This window comes from Melospiza melodia, chromosome 2, assembly GCF_035770615.1.
Source record: "Melospiza melodia melodia isolate bMelMel2 chromosome 2, bMelMel2.pri, whole genome shotgun sequence".
Lineage (NCBI taxonomy): Eukaryota > Metazoa > Chordata > Aves > Passeriformes > Passerellidae > Melospiza > Melospiza melodia.
The window spans coordinates 60,785,372-60,804,028 of NC_086195.1; the positions used below are offsets into that span (position 1 = coordinate 60,785,372).

The following is an 18,657-nucleotide window of genomic DNA, read 5'->3' on the forward strand; positions in this document are numbered from 1 at the left end:
CTCGCCGCCGGGCCGCTGCCGCCGGAGGGGACCCCGCTGCCGGCTGATGTCCGAGCCGCGCCGCCGCCCGCGCTTGGATGTGTGAGTACGGCCCCGCCGCTCCCGTGGGCAGCGCCGGGAGAGCCACGGCGACCCAGGCGGGCGGCGGGCTGCGACCGCCGGAGCCCCCTCGGAAACCTGGGTGTGTGTGTCTGGCTGTGTGGGAGTGAGTGGTGGGGAGGGTTCCGCCGGGTCTGCTCCGTCCTGCTGGTAAGTTACGGCATTTGGTCCCGGGCTTCTCCTTCGAGACGTTTCCTGCTGTGTTTGGGTTAAAGCAGGAGGTCCGCGCACGCTGCTGGGAGCCGGGTGCTCTGGGCGAGGAGGGTTGAGGATTAAACACGAGGAAGTCGGGCTGGGGTCATGGCAGAGTGCGCTTTGGGCTTCTAAAGCGCTGTCCCTAGGTAACCAGTCCTGCAAGGGCACTGTCCTGTGGAAGATGAGGAGCTGAGGCAATCTTCTGTAAGTCCAGGTAAATCCAACCCGCCATAAGGTACCGTTTCCAGAATGGATGTGGGTGCACATTTCTCTCGCTGTTCTTTTTTGTATCGCAGTGAAAACAGTGTATCAATCATTCTCTCTTTACATAGGCTAGCAGTTGGGCGCATGATTTTCCCTATTACGTGAGGCAGCTCCTTCCCTACTCCAGCATCATTTTAACATGTGAACGTACAGCAGAAACACAGGCAGCTTTGTTTGCAATCTCTGATTGCTCTCATGCATGCTTTTCATTGTGAGTAAGGGGCCCCTCGTGTCCCTGTCATCTGTTACGACTGTAAGTGGAGAAGTGAGATGTCTGTGTTACAAAGGGGTGAGTTACAAATTTTTTGGAGACAAGGCATCCCTTCTGTATCCATCGCTTCTATCTGTTAACTCACTGTGACCAGAAGAGATTTCTGGGAGAGGGATACACTAGTACGGTGTGGGATTGGAATGGCTCAGCTCCAATTTTACAGGATGCTGAAGGCAGAGAACATCAACCCTTTTGAACCCACAGTCTGCTCCACGGCTCACCTCCTGGCACTCCTGCTATTGACTGTTTCTGATGCTCATTCCTCCTTCCAGCTGCAGCTCTTGGAGTGCAGACTCCTTCAGCCAAGGTGCTTGGGTGATACTCTGCTGGTAAAGTCTGGGCTCACTGGCGTGCAGCCAGGCAATGCTGACCCCTCTGGGGTTTGGGCTGAAACTTCATGTGCTCCTTGTTGTCCCTTATCTGACTAGAAGTTCTTCAGGTGTAGATGCAGCTACTCCCTGTTCCTTTTCTTGAGCTTCTTTGCCTGAGGTTTTGCTGTACAAACCAGCACAGCAGGTGGTAATGTTTTCCAGGTTTGATTTATTTGGAACAACATGAAGCTCAAGTGATATCAGTGACACAGTGACCCGTGCTCAGTGTGTACTCCTGATCTCAGGACCATAGAACACTTGCGTGCCTCCTGTACAGCTCATTCCTGGCTGTCTCTTTGCAGCATTTGAGACCTGACTTTCAGAAGCTCTGGGTGTCCATGTTCCTACTAATAGAGGTGTCTATACTGCCTCAACCAGAGCATTCAAAATCAATAATAATTTTGAAAATGCAGGGCTTTTATTTCTTATTCTTATATTTAGTCTTTCTGATTGTAAAATGGGGATGAAACATTTTGCTTCCTACTTTGCAGTGCATGTTTCTATTCTGCTTGTAAGATGATGAATTCTTATAAAAATTTTTGCATCATACAGATGAACACCTTGCTGAAATTACGTGTTTTTCAGAGACACTAATGGCATTTACCACAGTAGGTTCAGTGGAAGCTAAGGAAATAGAGCAATTCTCATCTTACTGGCCTGCCTGTATTAGCAATATTTGTGCTGATGTAACATTGCCAGTGTAGATGTACTGTTATTAGTACTCAAAAGCAGACAGGCATAATTACTTTTTTGTCTGTTCTTCAGACATTCCTCTTAGTTCTGATATTTTGGATTAAAAAAATTACTTCTGTATGCAGTGTTTTAAGGGGAAGTCCCAGACCTTTCTGCTGGTTTTGAAACTAAGTAGCACTGAACACAAATCTTTCTCTGAAAGAATATGTAATGCAGATTGACTCCAACCTGGTTTTCATAAAACTCAACACTTTCTTTCTTTCTATAGGCACACAATCTGGATGTTTGAGAATACAGCCAAGAGCAAATGTGCTAGAAATGTTTGTTAAGGTGACTTCCAGTTTCCATGAGCATTCAGGTCAGAAACCAGTTGGGCCACTCAGTACTCCTCAGTAGAGGTGCAGTTGCTGAAGATGGATGTGGTGGAAAGCAACAAGATAGTAGCAATTCAGAGACCATCCTGCTCCTTAGTCTCAGTGTTTTCCCTGTGCCACAGAGTCATGAAATCCTGCAAGAAGTTTTCTTCTGGCAGTTAAAATTGGAACTTTAGTCCATTTGTTTCTAACCCTATCACAGTTAGGTAAGTTGCAGTTAGGTAGGAATAGCTGTTAGCAGGTGGATTTTTAATATCAGAGGTAAATCTGTAGTAGCTGTGTGATTTGGGAAAATAGCTCATAAGCTTTCACAAACTGTCTTGGAAGATTCCATCCTGTTCTTTGGGGGCTCTTGTCATTGGTGAGTTATTTCCAACCTTTTCTTGATGTTTTTTTTTTTGGGTATTGCAAGCAAAAATGAGACTTCTGGTGAGAAGTGGGTATAATGCAACCTGGTCAGGAGAGCTGTCCTGAGAGACAGGGTGCAGTGGCATCCTTTGGAGGTTTGGAATTGTTGGTTTAAAGCAAAATTATCAGTAGACATCTGCAGCCCAGAAATACATATAAGGGAGCATGAATGCAGATTCAGACAGCTGGATTAGTATCAGTATAATTAATTATACAAGGGATTAATGTATCCTATTGCATTTTCTCAATCTGCTGGATTAGTTGCTCTGTAAACAGTCATAAAAAGTTCTGAGTCCTGCCTACCAAAGTCATGGAGATTGAATTGAAGACTTACTGTTTTGTGGGGAATATTTATGTCACCTGAACCTGTTGCTTAAGAGGCAAATAGAGGAGAATCGGTGCATTCTCATATGTGGTTTATATTTTAATGCAAATTTATGATTTATACAAATTACAATGTGTTTAAAATTCCCTGCAATATTGTTGCTTTTCTGCAGCATCAGGGATGTGCAAAGCATTGTCTCACTGATACTTTCTGCTGTGACTCCCAGTGTGATGACTTGGTGAAAGGCTCAAGGAAGTGGTTTTTAACTTGTGTGCTTCTTCATGCACTCAAGCTCATTGCTACAGATGGCAGATGCCTGCCTCATTTTTAGCTATTTGAGGGCAAAATAGAAAAATCCTAGTGACTCCCCATGATTTGTCATCATGGCTGATCTCCATTAAATTAAACATAGGGATTGGCAGAGGAACAAAACCAGCAGGAAAGTTGCTTCTGTTTGTTTTAAAAAAAGCTTGTCTAAAGCGCTAAAATAATACTGTAAAAAATATCCACTACTACATACAGAGACCCTTGGGAGGAGAAGTACTTTTGAACAGTTTATCATGTTTTGGATAAGGAAACTGAGGCCTGTATTGGTAAAACAAGTTCCCTGGAAGTCAGTTGAAGAGGAAAGATTAAAAAGCAGAAGATATCCTGGCCTGTGCTCAGGCCATTAGACTGTGGGTTTGTGTTCAAAGCTGGGAGGAGAATGCCTATTTTGGTGGCATGCTTGATGGAAAATTTTAAAAGATGGGCTCTTAAAGCATGAGCATCTTCTATTTTTTTTCCTTCTTTTTTTCCCTGTCAGCAGTGATCTGTTTTGTTGTGCATTCGCCTTGATATCTTGGAAAAAAAAATTTCAGTGGCCATACCTAAAATTCCCTGACTTTGCCAGTTACTGCACATGGCATGGTATAATGGAGGGTGATCTGTAGCTGTGTTTTAGCAGAGCTGTGGCTGTGCATAATGTTTACTGAAGAGCTCTGGCGCAAGATGTACTTAGGAGTGAGTGCGTGTTGATAAATTGTATTAGCAGCCAGCTTTAATAGCTTTGCCTGTGTTGTGGCTGCTGAAACACTGCCCTTGTGTTTCACTTCCCAACCAGTGTCCCCTTCTAAATAGAACTTCAGTTTCTATCACTAATGTGGAGTTGGAGTTAAAACTTCTGTGTTGTTACACGCTCAGAGAACTGTCTGGCTCAGTAATTCCCCGCAGCTCTTTAGTTTGGGTCTCTCACTCTGGATGAGGCTGGGCTGGATGTCCCTTTCCCCACACAATTCAGAAGCATGGGAACTCGAGGACCAAAATAGACTGTGAGCCAACTGGTCAGGCCTGCATTTCCCTCTGCTGCTGGAAAAGCTCAGCTTTGCAGTTCTGTCTTGTTCTCACACAAGAATAAGCCAATGCTTTCTTTATTCCTGGATCCACTATTTGGCTGGGAGTGTTGCTGTATACATCAGAAGAAGCCAAAGAAAATGTTAATGTCTTGCTGCTAGCTGTGTAATACTGGTTGGCTTGGTGAGGAGTGTTATTGGCCACTTGGAGCTGCTGAGCCTTGAGGGTCTTGCATTGTGGCTTGGTTTTTTTTTTTGTTTTTTTTTTTTTGTTTTTTTTTACTTCCTTTTGGAATAAAAATTCTCTTGTCTTCATTCATAAAATTACTACAGTCATTCATTGAAGTTTTCCTAAGCTGTTTGTTTTGACCTGCTGCAGCAGTTAGTTGCACAAGGTAATTGTATGGCAATATAAGGTAATACTGTTTTATTACACCAGGAATTGTGGCTTTGTTCTTGTACTCTCCAGAGGTTTGTTTAGAGTGCTTAGTATGTGTCTCAACTTTCCTCCGATTCACAAAACCTGAACTCGCCTATCTTCTGAAGGGGACACTATTGCCTGCATGCCTCTGGAGACTTCTTCTTGCACCCCCTGAAGTAAGGTTTTTGAGGGGATTTTTAGGGAATTTATAGGATTTCTCTGTGTTTAAAAATGGCTTTTTTAGTGTCTTAGATAATTTTGTTTATCTGGAGTATTAAGAACTTAAATCTACATCTTACACTTTAACATGTCTGCAGAATGAGCTGACTGAGCTTACTGCACTTCAACTTTGAGAGGCTTTTCCTGAAAAACTTTTCTTTCCCATTCCCATTTTTGTATGTGGGCATTTGAAATACTGTGGCAGCTGCAAATGGCAGGCGCTGCCTTCCCCTTGTCTTAAGCTAAAACTTCTATTTTTCCCACTTACCCTTCTGCTTAGCTCTACACTTCCTTGCTGAAAACACTAGAAATAAGTCGTGCAGTACATATCCTGTTTGTTAATGCTTGCCACAATCTTGCTACTTTGACCCTTTGGCTTTGGCACCTGTGTAGAGGACTGGTAGATGGAACCTCTTCAGCCAGAGTTGTGCTGTATCAGAAAAGCCTACACTGACGTGGTCTTGATGGGTTGGTTTTGTTTTTACAGAGGAGGTTATTAGTCACTGAGCAAAAATTAGTCTTGCTGGTGCATCACCTGACAGTGGTGATTCCCCACCCAGCTCTCCTGCTTGCGCTGCACTTCAGGGGGTTTCTGTCTCTCTCTGTGCCAAATCCCCATATTAATCCATCTCTCTGTATGGCATGAGGGCTTGGAAAATGTGCTGACTTTGAGACCTCCCTCCTAACTGGTTTTGCCTCCCAGCTCCGGGCCAGGTGGTGGGTGTGTGCCTTTGGATCCAGCCGGAGTTGAAAGGTTGTGTTGACTTAGCACCGGGGCAGCTCTGTGCAAGCCAAATATTTAGCTTTCCATCTGATAACCTGTCGGTTGTTTCCTCCCTTGCAACAACTAAATGCTTATTTTATTCCCAGACCAGTTGGGGCTTTCACAGAAATTTTGTGTCTTTGTGGCTTCCGTTGTGGCAGATGTGAGGGTGCTGACAAGGTGGCCTTGTGACCAAGGCTTGGGTGCAGCCATCTCCGTTCCTTGGCTCTCTGGTGATTTTTTTTTTCTTTTTGGTGTTATATTGGGTGAGTCAATTATTAGCTTTGTGTCTGTTTTTCCAGCTGTCAGAATAGGGGTTTGGATTTGTTTTGGTTGTTTTTTATTTTAATTTAAATAAATAAATAAGAAGTTCACACTAAAAGGAAGTTAAAATATAGTATAGTAACTAGGACTCTCAAAAGTTCAAAGTTCAAAGGAAAACTTGTGTGATAATTTGCAAAGATACGAGGATTGCTGGACAACTGCAAGTATAGGATTAGGCTGACCAGCTGCAGTGAGTTGAGTTGAGGACATTAGCAACCAAGAGAGCATTTTCAGTTTCAGAAGCTAATTGTGCTTTGTGTCAGTGGTCTGCAGCCGTGTCGTGGGGGTGGCTGGCTGCGCCTCCCTGCCAGGGAGCTCTGCACACGTGGCAGGTGTGTTTCCATAGAGCACGGGCACCCTGAATGGAAAGTCTTGCCAGGAGTGTCTGTGTTGCTGTGGAGGCAGAGAGAGTCCCTCACCACAGAGGCCGTGTGTTGCTTCACCCCCAGCTGTCACATGCTTCCTCAGCAGGAAGAAGGTTGCTTTAATTGAGATGGTGAGTTGCAGTGAGAGACCTGTGGTCTTCTTGAGCCGCATCGCACCAAGTGAGGATGGCCCTGTTTCACTTTCTGCTCTTGTGAGTAACTGATGCTAGGACTTGTGGAGCCAAGGAAAGCCACCTGAATGTCTTCCACACTCTGGGAGTTCTCGGTGCAGCAAGCTTCCCAACAAGACTGGAGAGGCTTGGAGTTCTTTTCTCCAATTAAAAAATGTTAACACCATCAAAATAACTGACTGAGCTTTGTAGCGTTTCCAGCAAAGAGATGGGAAGCAGGCACACTTGCCATTCTGATGAGTCACTGACTCTCTCCTGATTGCCTCTTGAAAGAGCTGTTTGGGCAGCTGCTGATGCAGAAACATGATTCTGAGTGATGGGCCTTGGTGAGCAGGACAGGGCTGCACACTGTTTCAGCTCTGAATTGGTGAGTAATTCATCTGCCTAGCTTTTTATCAGTGAAGTCTTGCACAGAGCTGTGGTTCTTGCCTGCCTTGATCCTGCCACGATCCTGCCTCATCTGGATAGCTGGGGAGCTGATGGGCAGGAAGGGTATTGTGGCACAGAAATAAAAAATTACCAAGTGCTTTCTGTGGTCCTAAAAGCAGGAACTGGAAGTCAGAGCATCTGATACCTTCTGTTTCTGGATTTTCTTGTAACTGTGTCACAAATGAAAGTTTTGTCTCTGTCCTGAAGCATGGTCTGCCCTTGAACCCAAGAGCTGTCCCTACCCACATCCATTCCCTGTGCAGGGACCACTGTCTGCTCTTCTGTAGCTGCTCTCCAGATTCTGCCTGTGTGTTTTTATGATGCCCACATCTGCCTCAGAGAGGATGTCTTGGAGGCTAGGTAATACTGGTTCTGAGGATTTGAGGATGAAGGGACCACAAGCATGTTGCTTATTTTTTGAGGGAAATTGTAAGTGAACTGGAAAGAACAGCATGGAATCACATTAATGGACTGAAGAGTCTTGTCAGGAAAAGCTTTTATCTTTCATTACTCACTTTTTCTGCATGACTCTGTAAAATATGATCACTGATGGGGTGGGGAATGCAAACAGAGAAGGGAGCAGGGTGGACTCTTCATTAATACTTAATATGACTTGGAATATTATCTGTTGGTGTAAGAGTTTATGGACACCTTTTTTTTTCCTTTTCAAAGTAGAATCATGCCTTTGTTTATTAATTGAAAGCTATAAAATTGCTTTTCCCCATGTCTTTCTCCTCAAAAAGGAGGGGTGTTGATTGGTTCAAGGCCAAAACAAAGCAGACTTAGAGACAATCTGATGTGTAATCTCACTGCTTTGTTTAGCTTTATCTCTGGAGCTTCAGTTTTGTGTGGCTAGTTTTACAAAATAAAAGCAAACAAAAAATGGATGGTTCTTAGGCAGATTTTGCTCCAACAAATGCCTACCTAATTTGATCTGACTCCAGTATTTAAAGTTATTTAAAGCTTGGCTTGAGGAGCTGCCCAGTCTATATGTTCATGAATCACTGTGAAAGGGCTCATTCAAGTGCATTTAAAATATGTGCACTGACGTTAAGGATGGCTTCTTTCCACAGGCAGTTGTTTTTACTGGTAGAAACCTGCATTTTACTGGTTTGTAAAGCCAGGGGCTGCAATTGCGATTGCTCTGTGTCCAAGTGTCTGTATTGGCGAGCGTGTGAGGCATACTAATGGGGTGATACTAATGAGACCTGTTAAATTATTTACATGAATTATTGAATGTGCTATAAAATACCTTCCACTGTTAATAGCACTAATTAGACCACCAACATATTGCATCCATTATCATAAATATCCTGTAGGTCGAATCAGACCAGTTGTTTCAGCTATCACAGGCCCTGTGGTAGCTAAATTTGGCTTAAAATGGCTTTCAAGTTTGTTCTTTTTGGGGGTTTTTCCTCATTTTTTTTCCTTCACTTAAGCTGTTTATCAAAAGTGTCTGAATGCCCTAAGTGAATTCTGCATTGTTTGTTGCTGCCCCTGCTCATCTTACACATTCAGGAGAATTTTCTTGTTTATATTTAATTCATGAAATAGAAATATTTCCAAATAAAACTCCAGAACATCCTAGGGAAAATCTCTGAAAATTCTTGTTTGACAAGAAAGGTAAGGAAGGCTTCAATCTCTGTTGTGTTGCTATTGGAGATATAAGAGTATTAAAGTCTGCCAAAACACACTATTTACCTCAAAACCAAAATTCTCCAATGTTTGCTTGCCTTTCATGCATTTTCGTATCTCCTATTTTTTTTCTCTCTCTCCCTCCTGGATCTCCGGTTTTTTGTGTGTTTTTTTTGAGTTTGGTTTGGTTTGATTTTTCCAACTGACTTTTGTGTGAGTATGCAGAAAGCATTCATCATTTGAAACATCTTGATTTTTGTTGAAAGTTTGAGAATTGCTATCCTGGTTTCATTAATGACAATTATTTATCGGAGTAGAGATGAAGGATGGGAAATTTTAATACAAAGGGCAATTCTTTGAGGGAATTTTTTAGAGAAGTACTCCTGCGCACTGTGTTCATGGTGACAGTCCTGTGACTCACTGACAAAACTTCTGGCATTTCTGCCAGCTGTGATTTCTCTGGATTTTAAAGGAGGTGATGACTGAATTATAAATAGTCCATAGGTTCCATCTGTACATTTCAGAGCTACATGTAGAGTTTCCCAGAAGGTGGATGTGCTTTTTTGGTCCCTGGGTTGGTTCTGGCTATGATATTTTTCCAAAAGGGCAGCTGATTTAGACTCCAGGCACACAGACACACCAAGTCCTTGTAGTAGTGAGATGCTCACTTGGTATCTTGTTCCTGTACAGCACAGGAGCACTCCAGTTCAATCCTTCACTCCCTTATGTCTGCTGTGTTTGCATTGGAAACTTTCCTGACTGCCAAAATCCTTGCAGTGTCTTGTCGGAGACCAGTGAAATAGAAGAAAAATTGTATGGGAAGTGATAAACTCTATGCCAGAAATGACACTATTGTTTCTGATATTCTGAGATGCCCAGCGTCTCTCATAGTAGTTTATTTTAAGGAATTGATAGATTTAAGTGTGTCTTTAAAAATAAATAGGTAAATAAATATGTACAAGTTTACTTCTGAATTATTTTTCTTTTCAGGGCTGGGTTATGGCATTGCCCATATGTGCCTTTGAAGTACATGCATACATGTGTGTTTTGCTGCACTTTTCTGCTAGCTAAACCCACTTTTAAATGGATGTATTACCTTGGTGTCATTTGGGCATTAGCACAGGAGGGAGCTGGACCATGCAGTTTTCTTCAAGGACACCAGTGTGTCTGTTCAGAGCTCTGCCAGAGGGTGTCTGAGTTACCTACCAGCATCAGAGCCTGGCCAGTAACATGCTGAGTGCCTATAAAGAGCTGTGAAGCTCTAGTAGCTCAACCACATCATGGAGAAGGCTTTTACCAGGTTTGCTTTTGAAATAAAGCACACATTTGTGTCATCTCCAGCTCTGGAGATGCTCAGTGGTGCTTTCCAGCCAGCAGTAAGTGCTGTTAGTCATTGATGGCTAATGTAAGTAGCCCCTTTTTAGAGACACAGTGGTGTTCCTTCTGGGTGTGCAAGCAGACAGTGACCTGCTGCCATTGAAGTGGCACAGTGCTGATGGCTGTCCCACAGGGCTCTGAGTGTGTGAGAGTGACTTCCTTCTGCATGAATTTGCCTGGCTGGAACTGGGTGAATGTGACCAGAGTTAAAGCTTAAGTGATGTTTCTGCCTCCTTTGCAGATTTGGGAAGGCTTTTGGATCGTGGTGTGGGTGTGAGGGCACAGCCTGCTGGAGGCACTGGAAGTGGACTGGTTCCTGGTCATGCCCGGTGGAAGGAGGGGACCCAGCCGGCAGCAGCTAAGCCGTTCCGCTTTGCCTTCTCTCCAGACTCTGGTTGGCGGCAGCTGTGGGAACGGGACTGGTCTGAGAAACAGGTGAGGACAGAGGCAGGGCTGTTGGGACAGCACTGAAAGCAAGGAGCCTTGATCCTCCCTGAGCCCTGTGTGGGAGCATGGCTTTGTGGTGAAAGTGAGGGGTTGGGAGAGGGGAACCTTGAGCCCTCCACTGTGGTATTATGAGACAGCTCATCCAAGAGGGAACAAGTCCTGCGTGACAAACCTCTTCCAGCTTCTCTTCTCAGCTCTGCTGTGGTACATGCTTCCCTCTGCAGCCCCTCTTTTGACTTCATGCATTAAAACCAGCCCCGTGGAGGGGATTGTGGCAGTGGTCTCAGACCCCCTTCACCACTCTCTTGTGGTCACAACAGCCACAGTAGAAATCACACAGGGGTGGAAATCACACAATGCTTCATTTGTCTTTCCTGCAGCACTTTCCAGAGCAGTGAGTCCTAGCAAATGATGAGTCCTTGTCTTGCTCACCTACCTTCACTGTCCTGGGGAATTAATGTGGCATGTCAGAATACAGCTGGGACTCCTCCTCCTACATAATAGAAACACAAGGCAGGAGGATGCCCGTATTCTGTTTTAGACCTGCAGGTTGATGAAACTAATTCTCATAGTTGGTAAAGATGACCTGCATTTTCTGGGGAAGTTGGGGGCTGAAACAGGAACAGATATGCAGTGACATTGAGATTACCACATTTGGTATAAAAACTGAAAGGGCCCAGCATTACCTCTTTCCATAAAAAGTTGGCAGACCAGAGAAACTATTTGCTGCATGCTGGGGCCCTGGTATAGGTTCATTCTTACAGAGTAGAGCAATCCCAGCCATTTAGCTTTGGCCTTTACAGACTTCTCTGTCAGGGACAGAGGGACAGATAGCACAGTTTGAGGTTCTTTGGAAGCAAGTGACATAGAGACTGTGGAGTCAGGGCCCCAGGGTCCTGGGAGAGCGTTGCTTATCTGGTTTCAGTCAGACATAGCATAGTTCCTCTACCAGTTCAGTATGCCAGAGCTTTTAGTTGTCCTGTCCTCCTCTAAAAGCTAGAAAAGAAGGAAGTGTGAGAACACTTGAGAGGTTAGCCTTTAGGAAGTGGCTGAACTACTCCATTCCATTTTTAGTTACTCATCTTTTTAAAAGAGGAACTATGAACAGAAAGACAATGGGCACTTTGCTGTGCTGGAGGAGGAGGCTGGGTGCTACTGTAGTGCCCTGGTGATGGGTTGAAAGCCAGTATTAACTGTTAGGTGTAGCACAGAATCCTTAATGATTTTAGCTCTGTATGTCTGCTTCTCTGAGCATGCTGGGCATGTCACAGCACTTCTGACAGATCAAGCTGTCATCCAGGGAAAATTCTGGATAAGGGTTTTGTCTGAGCTAAGATGATGGAGGTCACCATCCGTCTCATATCTCATGTCAGAAATAGGAATGCAAAACTGCTGTCGCCTCTCCCCTGGTAATACCCAGTCTCATATTTGCAACCTCAAGCACTCTATCCTGGAAAATGTCAGAGATGATGGAGAATGTTTACCAAGTAAGTGATGTCCATCTGCTTCAGGAATGGTAGTGCCATCAGCCTGTCGGCGCCTCCGATCACAGCACTGATTACTCCAGAGCCTGTGCGTCACTGCCGGATCCCTGACCTGCCATTGGATGGGAGCCTCCTCTTTGAATTCCTGTTCTTCATCTACCTTCTGGTAGCCCTCTTCATTCAGTACATCAACATCTACAAGACTGTCTGGTGGTACCCATACAATCACCCTGCTTCCTGCACCTCACTGGTGAGTTCCCCAGCAAGTGCCGTCACTCGGGCTTTTTCATTACACAGCTCCTTTCATGCTTCTTCAATCCAGGAATCACCAAGCATTTGACATTAAGGGAGTGAATGAGAGTTCACCTGCACCCCATCAGTCAGGGCCATGTCATCCCCCATTTTACAGGGGAGAAAATCATGGCAGGAGAGAGAGAGAAGTCAGCAGGACTCCTTCAGGAGATACTTCTTGCACATGTTTGCATGGTCTAGCTAGTCCCTAGGGTTTGACACAGAGTTGAGACTCCAGGAGCTGTCTCCTGCTGTGAGTGCCCCTTGCCGGTTGAAACAACAGAGCCTGAGAGAAGGAAGATGTGCAGATTTTTGTTAGGATCTCAGAGCAGGTGAGCAGCTCAGTTGGGGAGGGGGTCAGACCCTCAGCTTATGTAAAGCTCTCGACCTCCTCGGTTTCAGTGTTCTTGCTGTCCCAATGAGATGCCTGTGAGCCACCAGGCCTCAAGGGAGCAAAGTCGGCCTGTGCAGCTGGAACCCTGTCCTAAAGGCTGCTTGGGAGCACGAGGTGGTCCCTCAGTTACCTGTACCGACAGGTGGTGCTGGTGTTCCAGTCACCAGCCTCCTGCTCAGCTCTGCCGTGCTGGACACAGCGGGCTTAGAAGTAAAAGCATTCTCTCTGGGGCTCCCTACCCACCAGGATTTAACGGTCGTTTGTTTATTCCCATCACAACTCAAGCATTCTTTTTTACCCAAAATGTCCCTGAAGTACCAAAAGCAGCAGTATTCAGAGTCTACTGACTCTTCTGGCCAGAATATATTGGATGGCTTCACTGAAAAGCTGTAAGAGCTGTGTCTAACTTGATGCAGCTAGAGAACTTCTTCATGGCCAATGAAGATGAGGTTTCTCAGGTCAGCTTGGTTTCATCAGGAAGCACTGGTTGCTACAGACCATTTTGAGACCAAGAGGGAAAGTGAGCTGGTGTGCTCACTCTGGACTCCAGTTTGGCTGCCCTTTGTCTGATTGTTCAGGGCCTTTTCTGTGGAGAACCTGCAACCTGTTCTCCATGGTAGGATTCTGGTTCTAGATGTCCCTTTGACCCCAAGAATACCTGCCTGAAGGGTGGGTTTGTTTTGTTTTCTGTGGAAACCTCTCCATGGGAATGAATCTCCCTGTGGAGGAGATCTTGCTTCTGGAGACGTTCCTGTGTCACTAATGTTTATGGATTTCCCTTCATCCCTAATAGAGAGATTTGGGGAATGCCTATGTGAGGTGCTAATGTACTCTCTAGCAGCCAGCTTTCTAGTCCCACCCCATCTGGGTGGTTTCAGAGTCCCTTTTCCTGGTGAAGATCTTTTTTCTTTCCTCCTTCAGAATTTTCACCTCATTGACTACCACCTGGCGGCGTTCATCACAGTGATGCTGGCACGGAGGCTGGTGTGGGCCATTATCTCTGAGGTAACATTCCCACTGTTCCCTCTACTGCCTGTAGGACTTGCTGCAGAACATGGTCATCCATGGCCTAGGAAAATCCTGCAGGTTGGAAGGTTTCTTCCCTCAGAAAAGTCTGGGTGTGAAGGACTAAGATTTTGAGGATGCTTTTCTGCCTTGGAGTTTTCTCCTTAAGACCAGTCATGCCCTGTAGTATTGGGTAGCTCTGTTGGCTCTGCATCTAGGAGGAGATTAAATGGTCCCACTGGCTTATTTATCTCTGCAGGTACAATACTGTACCCCACTATCTCATGCTAGAGAAGTGCCTGAGAGAATTGCAAGTCAAGTAGCAATAAGGCAAATAAGGAGGCTGGCCAAGACAAGAAGAATGAACAGGAGCTCAGAGGGGAAGAGTCAGGTGGAGAATGTCTGACTACACTGAAGTGACATAGGAATACTGGTAGAACTGCTTTTCCAGTCCTGGTTACTCATGTCACCACACACTTCTCTGTGTTTGTGGGAGCAGAACCAGGCCAAATTGAGTCTCTGTAAAAGGTCATTTTCAGAAGTTTTGTCCACTGAAATAGCTAATACAGCTCTAGGCTAAGCAACTAAGCAGTGTTTAAAAATAAGTAAATTAAATAAAAGAATAGTTATGTCCTGTTGAATAGATAAGTGGAGAAGGTGGGAACTCTGAAGGGCTCTTTTCAACTGATTCCTTCCATTTTCATTTAAGTTCACATCCTCCGTAAGAATTGCCATAGATTGAAATTTTTGCCATGCAGATTCTTGTGCATCCCATGTATTGGCTCTAACCCTTAAGAATCTTTTCATAGCTCAGTTTCCTTCTCTCCTCTGGAGATTGGATCAGGCTTTCTTGCTGTGATGCCTCCTCACTACACTGCAGCCTGCACATCCAATAGAGCTAAATTATGGAAATCTGGGTTTGGAATCGAGAAAGTGCACATCTTCTTTTCCCTTAGCTGCAAATTTTCACAATGCTGAGACCTGATCCTTCTAAAGAACAGAGAGAGAGGAAATGGGTTTCAGGCTATCCTGGGCTATCATCGGAGCAATAAGGGATTTGAGCAAAATATTTTTCTGCTTTGCAGCTCTGAATTTTTCTTCAAAGGCCCTACTTTAGTCATGCCCCACAACTCATGATTATTTGAATCTTTTGGATCCTGTCAATCATTAATAAAATTAAAGGCATTTATGTTAGTAAGAGAATCAGTTTCCTGATTCTGAGAGGAAGAGGGCACCTATCCCTCTTCTAGTACCTGCTGGCACCCTCTCCCTGCTCCTCCTCCGCAGGCACCCCTTGTGCTCTTCTTCTAGCCCTGGTTGTTATAGGACTGCTGAGTGTTTCCTCTCCATTTGCAGGCCTCTCAGGTGGGTGCAACATCACTGATGTGCTACATGGTGCGCCTGGTGCTGCTCACCCTCTGTGGATGGGTGCTCTGCTGGACTCTGGTCAACCTCTTCCGCAGCCATTCTGTTCTCAACCTTCTCTTCCTGGGCTACCCGTGAGTGACACCACTCTGAACCTTCTGGGCAGGGGGGCACAGCTGCCTGGGGGTGCCATGAGCCAGAGTGGGAAGCAGAGTGTTGGCTGTAATGTCTCCTCGATTTAGGATTAAAAAGGAAGCAGGAGTGGCTGGGGGAAGGTGTGAGGAGGTGGCACAGAGTTGATGAAGTGAATTGCCTCAGCTGCTGTTCCTGTGAGGGGCGTTTACTGCCACTGGAAAACTGAGCCTTTGGGACTGTTGGTTCCTCAAATGGGATTTAGAAAAACTTCTCTGCACAGGTGTTGAAGCTGCAGCCTCTGGCCTTTTAGTGGGGAGAAGAGTTGGCTGCTAGCTTCTGGAGTGGGGGCCCCTATGTGCTGTCCCTCTTGTCAGGGCCAGTACCTGTTGGGGAGGTGCCCCCTATTGGGATGGCTGTTATTTCAGCCATTTTTTTCTTTCCTTCACGGCAGGTTTGGTGTCTACGTCCCTCTGTGCTGCTTCCACCAGGACAGCAGAGCACAGCCTCTACCTGCAGACTGTGGTTACTTGGTACAGGACCAGGTGGCGGATGATGGGGCTTCAGCTGTCAGCAGCCTGGTCAAAGACTTCTTCTCGCTCCTGTGGGAATCCCTGAGAGAACAGTTCAATAATCCTACATCTATCCCCACCCACAGCTGCCCCCTTTCCCCAGATCTCATCCGCAATGAGGTGGAGTGTCTAAAAGCAGACTTCAACCGCAGGATCAAGGAAGTTCTCTTCAACTCTCTCTTCAGTGCCTACTACGTGGCATTCCTGCCACTGTGCTTTGTGAAGGTAGCTGTTGTCTGGCTCTCTCTGTGCCCCTGCCCACTGTCTCCTTCTGAATGTTGTGTGAACTGCTGCCAGGCCAGATTCCTGGTTAATTCCCCTTTTCTCTGTCTCCCCTTTGGCAGCCCGGATAGCGGAGCATGGCTGCATCCGGAGTGCACTAGTACTGCTCCTGGTTGGCAGATAGGTATTGCCATAAATGTGATGCACCTCTAGTCCCATCACCCCACTTACTAACTCCCCTTCTCCCACCCCCTGTCCTAGGCAGATGGATAGCAGTGTTCTTCCTAGAAAAGAGAACCTGTTGTTACCCGTCTCAGATCCAACATCGTGGCTTTTGAGTGCTTGGATCAGAGGCTTTGGTGGCCAGCCTGTTAGAGCCAACTAGGATGCTTGGCAAACTAAATCCAAGAACCTCTTGTCAGTGTGGGGGTTATATTTTTTCATCTGTCATTTCTCTAACTTGAATAAGCTCCAGTTTGTGCAGAGAAATGGGCAGGGCTCCACAATCCATATAGGAGTCTTGGTGGAATTGGTGCTCCTGGGGCAGTTCTGTGGCAAGCAAGCTGCCTTGTTACCTGCTGCTGGAGGAGGAGATGCACCAGCTGCAGCATCATCCCCTGCCCTTTCTCCTGCAGCTCAAGGAGAAGGGAGCCTTGAGCGCCTCCTAAGCCGTAACCCTCCGAAATCACCGGTCCAAAAGCGCATGCCTGTAACGTGTGGTGTGGGTCTGCTGGATGCACATGCAGTATGTCCCTTGTCATCCTCCTTCTGCTTTGTGACAGTGGTGCCAAGTTCTTGTCTGGTCTCTTTGCAGAGCACCCAGTACTATGACATGCGCTGGTCCTGCGAGCACCTCATCATGGTGTGGATCAATGCCTTTGTCATGCTCACCACGCAGCTGCTGCCCCCCAAGTACTGTGACCTGCTCCACAGGTCTGCCGCCCACCTTGGCAAGTGGCAGAAACTAGAACACGGCTCCTACAGCAATGCTCCACAGCACATGTGAGTGTGGGGATGGCAGGGCTTGGCATGCCTAGCAAGGGGCTGAGATGTTCTGGTGGATGAGCAAATACCAGCAGTGTACCACATCTACTGAGGATGTGTCTGCACTCCCCATGCAACTCTACTGGCCTCGTTCACTGAAAACAGATATGGCTGCTCTAGAGAGCTGTCTGAGCTCCTCTAGTCACTGCTGGTTCCCTCACAGAAAGGAATGCTGAGATTCTTCTTGGCCACTTGAGAGCATCTTGAGCAGAGGCAGGGGGTGGCTCCCTGCACTGCAGTGGACAAGGTTCTAGCACTGGGAGCCATTTGTTCATACTACATAAGAGTCCATTGAATGGGCTTGTGATCAACCCTCTGTGCTTTTCCAGAGGGAGCTAAGACATGTCCTTGTGGCAGAGGCTTTGGTATTTTTCAAGATGCAGTCCATTCCTGTGAACCCTCGTTCAGGGGGTTGGGAGCACAGATGTTCACACTCTGGCATTGTTTCCCCACAGCTGGTCAGAAAACACAATATGGCCACAGGGAGTTCTGGTGCGACGGAGCCGGTGCCTGTATAAAGCAGTTGGGCCTTACAACGTAGCAGTGCCTTCAGACGTGTCCCATGCCCGCTTTTATGCAAGTATCTCTTCTCTTGCTTGGTGCCTTACCACTGTGGGAGGGAGGAGAGGCTCAAACCCAGCTGCAGCACAAGAGAGTTCAGTGTTCCGTGACAGCCTGGGGCTGTTGATCAAGATACATGTTGGCAGCAGTGGGGCTTACCCATTCTGTCTAACAGTGACCTCTGGGTAAGATGGGAGCCAGGGCTGCCTTGTCAGTGCTTTCTCATTGAGGTGACACAGCTCTGTTAGGCAGTGGCATTCCCCTGAGAGGGTTCTAGTTAACACCCTTCAGAGAAATGGGAAAGTGTGTCAGCAGGCCAATAGGTTTATTTCACCTACTTCCCCTTCTCGAGCAAAATGCCACTTCTACATGCCTCGTTCCTTACTGTTTTCCCTAAGTGGCAGCTAGTGGTGGCTGGAGCACAAGCACTGCTTCTGCTCTGCAGTGGTCCCTGACAGCATTATGTCCATAGTCCTCCTCACTTCAACCCAGCAGCAAATGACAGAAATCTCTCCTTCTTTACTCTTCCCCTGCAGTTCCTCTTTCACCGTCCCTTACGGCTGCTCAACCTGCTGATTCTCATCGAAGGCAGCGTGGTCTGCTACCAGCTCTACTCCCTGCTGCGCTCAGAGAAGTGGAACCACACGCTCTCCATGGCCCTCATCCTTTTCTGCAATTATTATGTCTTATTTAAGCTCCTCCGGGACCGGATAGTATTAGGCAGGGCATACTCGTACCCACTTAACAACTATGGACTCAAGGCACACTAGGCCGGCCAGACGTGTCCCCCTTCTCTTCCTCATCCCACAGGGCAGGAGGGAACCTCAGAAAAAAAAATATTTTCGTACAGTTCTATTTTTTTCTTGCAACGTTTATAAATATTTAAAATATTTTATATTTTGTATACTATTGTTTTTGTGGGGCGGGAAGGGAACCAGTGGCAATTAAATGTCGCTTTATAAACAAGGTGTTATTTTATATATATATATATATATATTAAAAAAAATCCATGTGTATATACAGTATATCTATACCCATACATATATCTATGTGAAGCAACAGGACTGTGTGTGGTCACTGTGTCT

General features: G+C 46.0%; 1 protein-coding gene across 1 annotated transcript; it reads left to right on the plus strand.

The window, feature by feature from the left end:
• On the plus strand, positions 1–18,631 carry TMEM39A (transmembrane protein 39A). The gene is made up of 9 exons (XM_063148373.1): positions 1–81; positions 10,297–10,490; positions 12,014–12,236; positions 13,593–13,676; positions 15,033–15,175; positions 15,628–15,970; positions 16,782–16,969; positions 17,467–17,587; positions 18,109–18,631. The coding sequence occupies exons 2-9, from the start codon at positions 10,378–10,380 to the stop codon at positions 18,340–18,342; spliced, it is 1,449 nt and encodes a 482-aa protein (XP_063004443.1). The 5' UTR covers positions 1–81; positions 10,297–10,377; the 3' UTR covers positions 18,343–18,631.
• Positions 18,632–18,657: the final 26 nt, after the last annotated feature.

Coding starts and splice junctions, on each gene's coding strand:
- TMEM39A (XM_063148373.1), top strand. CDS start 10,378: ATGCCCGGTGGAAGGAGGGGACCCAGCCGGCAGCAGCTAAGCCGTTCC. Junction 13,677..15,032: donor TGTGGGCCATTATCTCTGAG/GTAACATTCCCA, acceptor CTCCATTTGCAG/GCCTCTCAGGTGGGTGCAAC. Junction 16,970..17,466: donor AGCAATGCTCCACAGCACAT/GTGAGTGTGGGG, acceptor GTTTCCCCACAG/CTGGTCAGAAAACACAATAT.